This window comes from Fragaria vesca, linkage group LG6 (assembly GCF_000184155.1).
Source record: "Fragaria vesca subsp. vesca linkage group LG6, FraVesHawaii_1.0, whole genome shotgun sequence".
Classification (NCBI taxonomy): domain Eukaryota; kingdom Viridiplantae; phylum Streptophyta; class Magnoliopsida; order Rosales; family Rosaceae; genus Fragaria; species Fragaria vesca.
In genome coordinates, this window is record NC_020496.1 from 30,024,287 (window position 1) to 30,038,041 (window position 13,755).

The window sequence follows — 13,755 nt, forward strand, 5'->3', positions numbered from 1 at the left end:
AACCAAGACTTGTTATTTATTTTTATTGGATTGAAGCATGAAACTTATTTATTTTGGTATTTGATTTTAATTTCATACTTTTATATAATTATATTTCGTATTTTAAAATAATAATAATTTAATACATAATTGTTAACGGGTACGGGTACGGATATGGAAACATAATCCCCAAAGGGTATGGGTACGGGGAATCCCTATTATCTAATTACGGGTACGGGGACGGGTACGGGGATGAGAAATATAAAAGGGTATGGGTACGGTATTTTGATCCCCGTACCCTACCTTACCCATTGCCATCCCTACCTAACATGCATATACGAGTGTATTTATACGATAAGACTAATATCATTTTTATCCAAAGACGTTAATATTTTATTGATCATAACTTGAGAATAAGTACAACAATATGAACCTGATCCGCCCGCTGGAACAATCCTGCGAAACTATCATAAATGCATAGATAAGTTTTTTTATTAATCAATTGCTTAATTGATCTTAAGCATAGACTCTAAACATAACCACAAATTTATTAAAACTAGCTATAATTTCACACAGGGTATGCCTCAATAATGAGCATCAAAGCTGGAATTTTTATGATTTTGAGGCGAGGGAAGCCTGCTTGTTCCAACATCTTCGTCCATTCACTCTCAGTCCTCTCCTTTCCACCTGAGGTGTGTGCAATCATTAGCAGATCAAACATGCCAACACCATTTGGCTCAAGGATAACGTCCACAATTATCACCTTGCCAGTTCTCTCCGGTATCACATTCCGGCAGTTCTTCAATATCTTGACGCAATCGCTGTCGCTCCAGTCGTGCATAACCCGCTGCAATTTTAATCCAAGATATAGTAACACGATGTTAATGTGATTTGTCATAAACATGGAGTGAGTTCTCTTGCAATGTAAACTAGCTGCAAGAACCATTTTCGTACTCTGGCATTTGAGTTACCTTCATGAAAATTGCATCTGCGTTTGGAATACTGCCCTCATCAAACATGTCACCTCCAACATGTGACACCCCATGGTACACCGGCGCTGTTGCAACTACATGTGGTAGATCAAAGTTGATGCCCTTAATGCTGGGATACGCCTTCACAATCTCCGCCACTGCGCTTCCAGTCCCACCACCAACATCCACCAGTGTTGCCACGTCCTCAAACCCACCCTTATATCCGGCAAGTATCGCTTTCATTGTAATCTTAGCTGTACACGCCATGCCATCGTTGAACAATCGGTTGAACTTGAGATTTTCAGAAAAGAATTGCCAAATGTCGCGCCCATGCGCCCTCTTAAAGGCGCATGGGCCGCGTTGCTTGACACACTGGCTGAAACAGTGCCATGGAGCCATTAGAGTAGGATTGGTCTCCATGAGAACCATCGGAGCTAGAGTGAGCTCTGAGTCGTGCAAGAGCCATCTAGACGAGTGAGTCAACCCGTAGAGGCCGGTTTTCTCAGAATCTTCACCGTCATGGTGTGCGGTGAAGATGTTCCGGCGGACCAGCAACCGCATGATGCGAGCGAGGCATGAGATATCGGGAGAGGGTGATGCAGAGTCGAAGGACGAGGCTATTTCAGACAACGTCAATGCACGACCATGAGAGTGTATGATATCTGGTATGCGGAGCTCCACAGCAGATCTCAAAGCCATGGAATCAGCAAAGCCGAGCATGTACTTCCATACATCTGCTTGGCCTCTCAGACTTGCTTCATCCAATTCTGCAGCTGTTTCCATTTTAAGTTTATTTTTATCTCATCTAGAGTTCTAACATTATATAAAGAAATGGTTTCTCATCTTATCACGTAATTGTACAACAAATAATTTGTTGAACACTAACCCTTATTATGGCTACGTGAAATGACTTTTGATAACAATAAATCAATAATGCAGTAATTATTTATAAATTTGGTATCATGGATTTGATGGTTAACCTTTCTAATTGACATATCAGAATCTTGGGGATATGGATTGTTGCACAACTGATATCATGCCTACTGCTAGTAGCTAAAAAAAAAAAATAACAAAGCCAATGGCGGACCTAGGATTTTAGGTTAGGGTGGGCTGAAATTTTTTTTTTAAAGTTCTTTAATTTTTTTTCTTCTATATTTTACATATCACATTTTAGATTAAAAACATATCAAATAATTACGTAGTTAATTGATCATTAAGAAATCAATATTATAACATTTTATAGAAATTCGATAATAAAAGTTAAAGATAAAAAACATACTTACTCAAATTAAACCCCTACGCTCTTGAATAGAAGCAAAATCTAATAACTAAGCACACAATCACCGCTCTAACAATATAGTAAACGAGTGTATAATCCTTAAACCTAACTGGACGGAAAAATACAATCTAATAACTATAAATCAAACGTTGGTACTATTATAACTATATATCTATATATATACACATCATTAGCATTAGTCATCTACAATAAATTAAGCAAGCAATTGAGATTAGAATTAGAATATCAATAGAAATACAGTGCGATAGGATGATGGGATATTGAGACTATCAAGGCATTAATCAATTGAGATTTGAGATGATGGGATATTGGGACTAAATTTGATCAAGGCATTAATCAATTGAGATTTGAGAACTAGGTCATATGACACGTACAAGACTCTCCAAGAGGATGACCGATAAAACTAAGAATCATACATGCAGATTAAAGAGAGAAAGCTTGGCACTTGGCTTAGAATTAGTAAGCAATCAATTGAGATTAGAATTAGAATATCAATAGAAATACAGTGTGATAGGATGATGAGATATTGAGACTATCAAGACATTAATCAATTGAGATTTGAGATTATGGGATATTGGGACTAAATTTGATCAAGTCATTAATCAATTGAGATTTGAGAACTAGGTCATATGACACGTACAAGACTCTTCAAGAGGATGACCGATAAAACTAAGAATCATACATGCAGATTAAAGAGAGAAAGCTTGGCATTTGACTTAGCTGTTTCGACAGAAGAGAATAGATACGTATACAACGACAAAAAAAAAAGAAATAAAGAGAAAAAAGTTGACCTAAAATATACTAAAGGAGCAACTACTTTTAATAAAATAAACAATATATACGTAATCCAGGTAAAAAAAAATCATATGGACTAAGTTCAATTACATAAAGAAATTTAGGGTGGGCTGGTTTTCATAATTTAACCTTTTTAAATTATAAATATGTAACAAAACAAAAACAATGTTTTCTTAAAATTTGGGATAGGTTGTAGCCCGTGTGTAAGTACGCCTTTGAACAAAACACTAAACCAACTCAGCTCACAATCATAATCTACATATTAGACGTCAATTACTCGAGCTCACGGCTGAGGGCTCTTAGAGTTGATTGTTTGGTATGTCGGTCGCCAAATTTACATCGACTTACTTCAGCTAGACTCTGGAAATAGGATTTTCCTCGAATCACTTAAAGCATTGCTCATTATAAACGTGATGATCCTTCTCTTTATTGTCTTTTGGATCTTTTCGTTTGCCTTTTACTAAAGGGATGAGAGAATATTACTGTGGAATTCTTGTCATGATTGCACGTTTGGTATGTGTGTTTATTAAGATCCCATTTCAAAGGTTAAAATGCCGAAGGAATCCAATGGAAACAACTCAGGTAAAGTCACATTGTATATCGAAGTTGGAATGAGGGCATGAAAAAGTTCCCACAATTTTATGCAGTCTGTTATTGTCATGTGTTAATCTTTGAATTCATTCCAATATTTTCGAGTTCAAGCACAGTGCTAATGTTTTTCTCTACTACCAAGTACCAAAAAGCTACTGGTACAACAGATTATAAGCTGGTAAATCTTGTATCCTCTGAGTATCTTCTAAAGATAGTTCTCTTTCCAACTGCGTACGCGTTGCTTGCAGAACATCCTGAGGATTCGAAAGCGCCGAGTTAGTCATCTTGAGATCTCACAGCAGAAACAAAGAATTTAACGTTCACGAAATTTCGAATGCCTTCCAATCATGATAAAAGAAATCGAAAACAAAAATTGTTGCATTGTGTTAGTTGGGAGGTTACATTAAACTGCATGTAGGATGCATTCATAGCAAGCCATTGAGCATCCACCATTTCGAAAGCTATACAGAATAGTACATCAAAAGCAGCTTCATCTTCTGCAAGCACAAGTATTAGATCCGGGTGGTTCAATATCACATTATTGAACATAGTCAATCATCACCACGTAATAGTGTGAGGTGTGAATTTGTTTACCTCCTAATAATTTCACGAAATTTATCCCGGGAAGACACCTTGGTCTTGCTGCAGGGTAGCATGATATCAGTAACGTTTCAACCTACTAAATTGAAAATTGTTGCTACCATTATAAGAAAAGTCTAGGATGCTGAGTGAACTTGTGACAAACCTGACCAAAGATCCAACAACTGAATCAACATAAATGAAATGTTTATGCCAGCAACAGCAAATGGGTATTCCCAGGTTGCTCGTCTCCCACCTTGCTTGAACAATAATCTTCGGAAAGATGCCTTCATTGTGAATTTTATAAAATTAGTACCAACATATCTTTTATGAAAATTCAGATATAATGAAGGTAAGAGCCACATAACAGGATAGAGGCATACAGGATAAGTTCTGGCAAAGAAAATCAAGTTCTCAAGGGCAATAACACCGCAACTCCTGAAAAGATCATTCCACCATAAGACAAATAAAAATTGTGAAACACAATGGTACTAATGTCAAGTGAGGAGTTACAAACTCCATGTCTTTCTGTTTTTCTTTTAGCTTTTCCGTTTGATCAAAGACTTCATATGTTCATGTAAATTTTGAGAGATACGATACCATACCTAAAGTCAGTTGATGGGTTAGGACCTTGCCAACCCAACTCTTTCCATTGCTCAGAGATCAAACCACTGAGAGCAACATCTGGAAAGGCAGCATGCCAGAATGCTTTCAAGGCTTCCTGATATTTACATAGAATCATAAGCTTAATCAATGATATAACAACAAACAAGAGAACAGAGCAAATGTTAGGCACTTCTATTAAGCGAGCATGAAAACTGAGGTGGTAACAGGATCTTCCTCAAGCAACAGCTAAGATTTTCAACTGAGAAGAGGGAAATATGATACGACTCTTTTTTTGCCAGCAGGCAGTCATGAAAAGTAAGAACCTCTATCTTCCTCAAGCAACAGCTAAGATTTTCAACTGAGAAGAGGGAAATATGATAAGACTTTTTTTGCCAGCAGGCAGTCATGAAAACTGAGGTGGTAACAGGATCTTGCTCAAGCAACAGCTAAGATTTTCAACTGAGAAGAGGGAAATATGATACGACTCTTTTTTTTGCCAGCAGGCAGTCATGAAAAGTAAGAACCTCTATCAGGTCATCTAATTTTAGCATATCTCAGTAATCAAATTGAAGCAAGATAATAGTGGAAATAGATTGAAAAAAAATGATTTAGAAACAGCATGAAGAATGTACTCGATGATCAGGGCGAGTCACGTCAAAAGGTACTTGTAGTCGTTCTTGAAGCCTCAAAAGTCTCAGCTCCTGTTAAGTTCAAAACAAATATTGAATTTCCCATGCTGAAGTATTCAGTAGATTAAAGTTACAACTGATGCTGAAGTCTTCCTTTTCGACAAAAAAAAAAAAAATGATGCTTATGTCTTCAGGACTAAATCAAAGAAGAAGATGAAAATATGTGTGATTGTAGAAAAAACAGCAACATCATTAAATTATGAAACGAATACCATGATCAATATGTCAAAGCTTGCACACTACGGATAGTTTCAGTTGTACATATATCTATACAAGTAGTCCAAGTGAAATGGAGAAATGGAAACTTGCATTCACTAAAACGATGAACATCAGAAGCAAAACTACAATATATAACAGTTTATACGGGAAGACTGATTACAGATCTATATACCTGCATAGGACTCAAAGGGTACTCAGCATACTTCTCACTACGTCTTGAGCGGCTAAAGAGTCCTGTCCATGATCGTGGTCCAACCATAGCATTAACTACCACCATAAGCAAGGATTAGTGATGAGCAAACACACCCCAGAAAGCAATAGGATCAACACAGAACTCCCATGTTAAGAGAAAGTACCATTAAAATCTATTATCTAGGGTTGAGCAAAAGGAGGGAGACTGGAGAACAGAACTAAGCACTGAATGGGAAAAACAATATCAACTCTACTCACCAAAGCATTGAACTAACTGTGGTATCACTCGAGCTGAACCACGTCTCCCCAACTCCTTCCTGCTTTTGCTCTTCTGTGTCCAATAAACCTCATCCTCATCAACCTACATTGAAGATTTGTGCCTTTCGGTATTTATAAACCGCCGCATAACACAAGGTAGCATATAAATGTTTCCACTCAAGTTGCGCAATTACACATTTGGAAGCTAAAAGCATGAAGAACACCCTAACAAAAACAAACATTCAGATAACTATATAACGTAAAAAATGCAGCACACAATCAAAATGAAAGCTTTGAACTGATAATGTAAACACTTGGTAAAGAGATTCTCAATCAGTAATAGTCTAACAGACAGACCAGCTATCAATTCCACTAGAACACTCTACATAACAATGAGAAATAGCTCATCCATTATCAAAAATGAACCAGTTCCAAATACAAGACATAGATAATGGTACCAAACCTTACTGCTAGATATTAACTATGTTCAAAATCTTTTAAATAGCTTCATACACAGATATTCAGATCAAAAGAAAGAAATACTTTCATAAACATACAGACTAATCAAGGAAAGAGAGATGACAAAGAGTTTACTTGGTGAAGGAAAGCGCAAGAAGGAAAGCATTTCCTGCTCCTCCTTAATCTCATTAGGGGGTTCCAAAACAAAGAGAAAGAGAGAATCTTTCACCCTTTTTAACCGAAAGCAAAACAAAAAGGGTGGCAAATGATTGCACCCAACTCATGTTCTTATTCCCCTCTGATTCAACCTCAAATTTGTTCAACTTTTCTTTTAAAGAGAGACAGAAAGAGTCAAAGCAAAGGAAGATGAGAACCTTTTCAAAAGGGGAAAAGATTAAAGGCACCATTGAAGGGTCTTTATTTGAAATTATGTGTAAATTAAAGGTTCATGCAATTAAAGAAAAATTGAAAGATTGAAAATTTGATTAGAAAGTGAGGTCTGCTTCTGACATGACATACATACAAGACAAAATTAAGTTACAGCTACCATAGGAGGGGGTTACCTGCTATGGCGTCTGAGGACACATGTTGGCTCTGGTTGTGGTGTTGTCGGTGGTTATGAGGTTGATGGTGGTGGTTTAACAGCGGGGTCCAGTTGAAGAAACGGGAGGGAGCAAGATTGATAGAGATAGAAGAAGAAGAAGAAGACAACATTATGTTTTCTGAGAATGACAAAAAGTCTTGTTTAGGGAAGGAGTGTTGTGTCTCCCTCTATCAATGGCAACGAAACCAATCAGTTTCCTGCAGACTAGGCTATAACGTAGCTATCGGGTACCAAAGATTTCTTTTTGGACGGCCCATATGAAATATATGATCCAAAAACAAAAAAATTAAAAAGTTCCATTGCCGGGAATCGAACCCGGGTCTCCTGGGTGAAAGCCAGATATCCTAACCGCTGGACGACAATGGATTGTTGTTCAGTTGGTTCAATGCTACATAGATGGACCTTTCTTCCTTCTTGATTAGAGAAGAAAATTAACACCAACCAAGATTAACAATACTTAATATCCACATTTGTATAATTTAGGACACTCATTTCATGTTTAAAAGTACTTGATAAATTTGTATTAATTGAAGATGTTATAGTTCATCCGGTCAAGCTTAATCATGTGTGCCATTGGATATTGAAGAAATTTGAGCAAATACATGTTAATTTTCAGAAGAATCTGAGACGAGTAATAATGTCCACGGTAATTGAACATTTCGGATGCAGAACAATTCGAATCATTGACTAGTAAGAAGAGAAGCTCTCTGATTACACATATTGGAGCAAACAAAGTTAACAAACTGGACGTCCAAAGAGAAAACTAAAAGCCTAAAACCAAACACAGGGAGCAACACTACTATGTTAGTGTTTACTATTCTAACTTGCTAGCTAATTTAACTGCCTCTACGTACAATTGACATACGATCGATCAGTTCATTGATGAACATCACGTTTACGGAACGGGATAAGACTTGTTATTACACATGCACTTGTAAGCCATGGGGCAAGTCTCGGCTTCCTCTATTGTTGAGCAAACGAAGCTCACCATCACCAGTCGACATGGCGTGCAAGAACCGCAGGCGTGTGAACAGTCCGGTAGCGAAGAGCCTGCCACTTGAAGTGTGTCCGGCCCCTTTCTGAAAAATTGTCTTGCAGCTACATGAGCACCCTGATGATCATTTGTTGCGGCAGTAGTAGTAGTAGTAGTACTTTTTGAGAGTGCAGATGAAGAACGCAGATGGCGTACATGACCTGCATTATGAACATTAATCATTAAGGATTTGCTAAAACTCACAGAACTCAGACTAGGAGTGTTTTCTAAACTTCTTACACATCCTCCTCGAAATTTTTTTACATAATTTTCCCAACTCGCCTACATGGGCTTATAATATTTATCATTCTGTTACATACAAGCACATACATAAGACTAGGAAGTAGAGTATTGCTGATACATACGTGAGTGAGGGCGAGCTATGTGCCTAGCAGACATAGCAGCTGGAACTAAAAGAAGAACAAGGAGAACTGCGATGACAATAACATTGCAACCCTTCATGGCTTTTTCTTTCTGTGAACAACTAAGGTTAATTAACTATGCAAAGCTAGAAAAAGCTCTGTGAAAAGTATGGATGATGGTATCAACAGGAGGATGAAGAAGATGAATATATAAAGGCCGAGGAAGAAGCAAGCAAATATAAAGAAAGAAAGTGGTATTGAAGCAAATCACAGGGAGTGAGTAGTACAGTGTGAGAGAAGAGATCAGGGTTCACATGAAATACAAGATTCCTGGATTTATACATGAGACGCAGACAGAAGTCACAGGACTCAAGCTATTCGCTTTTGTGGTTCCATGGAAGAAAGGGTGAGTATATAAATTAAGAAGCTCGAACAATATATTTACTAAGATTGATAGTGCCTCTTCTACGTGATGAGTACTCAGACCCAGGCTTCACGTAGCCATAAATCATAAATGTGTGAGCTCTGTTATTTATTTTGAAAGAGTTAAGCTAATAAATTTGGGAGTGATAGAGAGAAGGGATACGTCTACATGCTGTGACTGCCATTAATAATATCCATCAAGTAGCTAGTTAGATAGCTGGGTAGTAATACTGGTATCTATCTATGGTCCTTCATATATGGACCGTATGTCTTGAATGTCAATTGAGCCCCTGGGTTTGGTGGTCACTCGTTACTTACTGCACTCAATTTATATATATCGAGAGATGATCGAATATATATATTTTCGATCACTAGCTAATTTTTTGTTTTTGTTTTTGAAATGAGTAATTCATTGAAGTAGGCAAAGTCCAAATAGCCCAAGGCCCAATAACAAGTAATAATATATTGTGCTCTATCAACTAGATAACTAGTAGGAGATAGAACAAAAACAGCAAAAAAACAGAGAGTAACAAACTAAATCATTCCCATGACCGGCGCCGGAGGACAAGGCAAGCCGTCATTATGAAGAACAAAAGCTAAATAGGGTGGTGGCATTGAAGCCCATCGGTGAAGACCCAACCTCGACTTGGCAAGTATATATATAATATAATGTTGGAATTTGGCACACGAGTCTTAAAAACTCGGAAAAATTCTAAGGTGAAGTCATTAATGTTGATTATCGTCAATTTATGTTACTTGGGAATTAAGCAAAAGAGGGTGTAGTCACTGTAGTGTATATAACTCAAAACAAATCTTGTCAGTTATTGTACGTGAATCTGAAATCTGAATAAGTAAATATGGAGATTATAAACCCTATCATATATATATTGAGGAAAAAATAGAAGTTTATTTCTAAGTAGGATTCTCTTTAACAACACGTCTATATAAGATTGACTTCGAGTATATGCAGAAATCTGGATTTGGCTATAAAGAAAATCTTAACTAGACAAAGAAGAAGACTCTCAAGGTATGTACGTACTTGAACAAAAACTTAACTTGTACAGAGAATAAGATATTCGATTATCATGATAGCCTATTTTATTTATTTATATTTTGATTATGGTATTAAGTGATATTTATGTTTACTATGATATATAGTTTAGATATTAAAACGCAGTAACTCGAAATCTCAATTGCAGTATTTATTTATATAGTCAAGTGACTCGAGTCAGATTGTCAGATACCCAAATTGAGGACTTTTAAAAGGATTTAGAATGTTACGGCCGGGTTGTGCTTAAAGTCTTAAACAGCATAGTCACACTGAATTCCACTTTTTCCACATTGAACATGATATGATGTCGATCGATGTACAAAGAGTTTACTTGGCACAGTTTTTCTTGTCCAGGGGGCTTCCAGATATACATCACAATCCACAAGCAACAAGACTACAAGGGACTTGATGAATATTTTGCCTAAGAATCATCAACGGGTCAATACTTCAAGCTACTGCATTTAGAATGTATGCATTTAGATGTGAAGAGAATCTTTTGCTTCTCTAATCTTGTAGTCAACCTTCTTCCTGATGTGTAATTATCCTTTGATGAGCAAGGCTAGCGTTAGAGTAGTAAATATATATACTTCTTCTCATTCACTATTTAGGAGCGTGTTTTTATCAGATTACAGACTTGGGATTTTGTTAAGATTGATATGACCAGTAATTTTGCAATGAATCTTAAAAATATTTAGTTTCTCATTTAGGATCTATGTCTTTTACGATTTAGATTTAGAACTCTTTCTGTTTTTGGATTTGTTTTGAAATTTCGTTAAGATTTCAATTTTAAGTCGAGTTGGTTTAAGACTTAAATTTGTCTATATAAAGACCGATCGTATTATCTATTCTGCATCTCAATCATAGAGTTTTCTATCTTTTAGTAAATGTCCGTGTTTATCTTTGTAGGATTTTACTTGCCTCGTACTTTGCTGCGTCGATATATAAGGTGGATCACAAGCAAGCCAAGGGAGCTAGTAAGATAGTGCATGTATAGAGCATTAAGTCGGCCCTTTTCTCTACTCGGAAAGCTACTGCTTTGTTGATCTTATTTGACTTGCTTTAACTGTTCAACTTCAAAGACTACTTGCTAGCTTAAGGGCTGCCAATCAAGACCGGAAAGAAAACAATAAAGTAACGGTCAACCGTCACTCAAATTCTCGAGCAAGTTAAACCAACAAGAAAACGCGCAGAAGAAAAGGTAGATTTCTCTACTAATTATATATAAGAGCTCAGATCCAGCAACTCAAAAGGTACTTCTTCTTCTCCAGCTTCGTTTTACCAGTGTGCATAAGCTAGCGCATAGAGAAGCAGAGCCATGAACGGTCTGGCCCGAAACACCACCGTGAAGCGTCTGAGCCGGCGGTTCAAAGGCTATGAGCCTTTGGATGAAGCGACGAGAAGCGAAAACGTGCAAGAGCCACCGCGAAGATCGATGTCGTTTAAGCGCAAGAAAGTGGCGAGTTTTCCTTTGAGGACTGCAGAGGATGAAGCCAAGCAACGACGGCAGATATTCATTAACTCCTACAAGTTTGAAACGGCGGATAATTCGCAGCGGTCGGTGTGTTGTCGGAAGTTGAACAAGGTGGTTAGTAAGGTCAAGACATCAGTAAAGAAGCTCATGTCGTCGGTATCGGAAGCTGGGGCATTTAGGTCTTGTAATTGTCGTTTTGCCATTCAAGCTTTCTCTCCTAAACCCAGTAGCGAGTGGTTTTAGTATGTCTTGCTAATCTGGTTTATCATCGACCTCAATTTTATTTGATATGTTATGTTGTCTAATCGAGTATGAATTACGGTAAGAGATTCATACCCACCAATTTGTAGATTATAAATCTAATTTCCATTAAGAACATGAGCAATAAGCTAAGTATTAGGGATTGTGAGCAGACGTAATTCGTCTCTCACAGTCCTCTTATAAACTGTCTCTCATGCGAGCAGGGCTAAGCTAAGTATAGTCTTGTTTGATTATTAGATCCATGAACAACAGGTATGTATGATGATGAACCGCCTAAAATATAGAAAATTGAGGAAAACAAGGATAAACCACAAAATCCAGTCTGGAGATTACAATATGTGCCACACATACGTAACGGAATCCTATTTTTCTGGCCTAACATAACAAAACTTTCTGCTATACCAATGTCCTATAGTCATTGGCCATCAATCGACATGCATATCCAAAAGTCCCCCCATACGTAGATTTCACATCTAGATTTCTGCTTCGGTTTTGACGTCTGTAAAGGAGTAAGAAGAAGAAGAACTGCATTTTACGGAGTACGAATTTCTCATCCTTTACAACTTGTAACGATAGAAGAAAAGAAAGGTCTTTTTTTCTCCTTTGCATGCACACCTTGTGATATCACCAGAAGGGTTAAGTACTCATCCTTCTATTCATTTGAGGGTTGATGCTTGCTTATCAATCCACTTAGCTTCCTAGGCGTCAGCGACAACGTCCTGGCCCTAACCAATATATCTTCATATACGTACAATGGTTCATGATCAGCAGTTCCCAGGTCCCCACGGCCGTAACGCTCCTCGATATGCTCCAGCCGGAGCTCGCCGCTCAAGACATCCTTGCCTGAAATGCTACGGTTGGTTCTGTTGTGGCCTCTTTGCCCTTGCATTGATATTCGCAGCCGTTGTGGCCGGGTTTTGGGCAATCGTAAATCCCAGCCTTCCCAAGTACACAGTTTTTGGCATCACCTCCAATGCCTACAACTTCACAAACGACTTCAAGTTCCACGGTCGCTTTGTAGTCAATCTCGGATCCAACAACCTTAACAAATATATCACCATTGTCTACGAGAAGGACAGCACTGTAGACCTCCTATTTAGGGACGGACGCTCAAACTTTGTCAAGCTTTGTTCTGGGATGTTCCCGGAGTTCAAGCAACCTACAGCTAATATCACATCGATGAATATCGACCTCAAAGGAGACTTAACCAAGGGTGACTTTGGCGGTTCCGCGAATACGTTTAATGAGAAGGTGAAGAGCAACAGCATCCCTTTAGTCGTTGCAGTCAAGACACACGGAGAGGCAATCATTTTAGGGCATAACCTCAAGGTTGAGCTTGCGGCCAACTGCTCCATGGACGTTGATAGTTTGTCCGCAGGCAAGGAAGGCAAGGAGCAGCTAAAGATGTCAAACATGATATGTGAAGGGACTAATGTAAAATATTTTATATAAACCTGACTTTTTCTTTTTTCCCAAATGTATACAAGAATATTGTTTATGTGACATTATCATAGTACATAGCCTGATTCTACGAAGAGCATTAAGGATGTACACATAAATGTATACATAGATTTTGTTTGAAAATTGGTTGTTTGTCTGTGTACTTTGTACTTTCAGAATAGTCACATAGCGATCAATTGAGGAATTTTATGTTGAGCCAAAAGAGAGAGGTTATATATCAATATATCATTGCCTCATTGGTATAAGCCTTATTTCCAACGGTTAATGTACTTAACACTATCACTACCAGGACAAGCACTTTAGCCGACGAAAATTTTTCGTCGGCCTGTCAGCTTAATTCGTCGGCTAAGATCTTAGCCGACGACCTTTCGTCGGCTAAGATTTCGTCGGGAAAAGCTCGTCTGTGGTGACTTTAGCCGACGACACACGTATAAGTCGTCGGCTAAAGTCA

At 37.8% G+C, this 13,755-nt stretch overlaps 3 protein-coding genes and 1 non-coding gene across 5 annotated transcripts; 1 reads left to right on the forward strand and 3 right to left on the reverse strand.

The window, feature by feature from the left end:
* Positions 1–346: 346 nt before the first annotated feature.
* Positions 347–1,736, reverse strand: LOC101313436 ((RS)-norcoclaurine 6-O-methyltransferase-like). Of its 2 annotated transcripts, XM_004304078.1 has the most exons (3): positions 951–1,736; positions 743–826; positions 354–666 (listed from the first exon to the last, which is right to left on the reverse strand). In XM_004304078.1, exons 1-3 carry the CDS (start codon positions 1,731–1,733, stop codon positions 592–594), a joined length of 942 nt encoding a protein of 313 aa, XP_004304126.1. In that variant the 5' UTR covers positions 1,734–1,736; the 3' UTR covers positions 354–591. The 2 variants fall into 2 exon arrangements, with proteins under 2 accessions (XP_004304125.1, XP_004304126.1); XM_004304077.1 differs by having other exon boundaries at positions 347–826.
* A 1,939-nt stretch (positions 1,737–3,675) lies between these two features.
* Positions 3,676–6,943, reverse strand: LOC101313909 (ELMO domain-containing protein A-like). The gene is made up of 10 exons (XM_004304079.1): positions 6,774–6,943; positions 6,180–6,282; positions 5,902–5,996; positions 5,454–5,522; positions 4,821–4,936; positions 4,599–4,653; positions 4,382–4,502; positions 4,231–4,278; positions 4,039–4,133; positions 3,676–3,890 (listed from the first exon to the last, which is right to left on the reverse strand). The coding sequence occupies exons 1-10, from the start codon at positions 6,825–6,827 to the stop codon at positions 3,789–3,791; spliced, it is 858 nt and encodes a 285-aa protein (XP_004304127.1). The 5' UTR covers positions 6,828–6,943; the 3' UTR covers positions 3,676–3,788.
* A 593-nt stretch (positions 6,944–7,536) lies between these two features.
* TRNAE-UUC lies at positions 7,537–7,608 on the reverse strand. The gene has a single exon. It is a non-coding gene; the product is annotated as a tRNA-Glu (tRNA).
* A 4,988-nt stretch (positions 7,609–12,596) lies between these two features.
* LOC101304502 lies at positions 12,597–13,295 on the forward strand. Its single transcript, XM_004305967.1, has one exon. The coding sequence runs from the start codon at positions 12,597–12,599 to the stop codon at positions 13,293–13,295; it is 699 nt and encodes a 232-aa protein (XP_004306015.1).
* Positions 13,296–13,755: the final 460 nt, after the last annotated feature.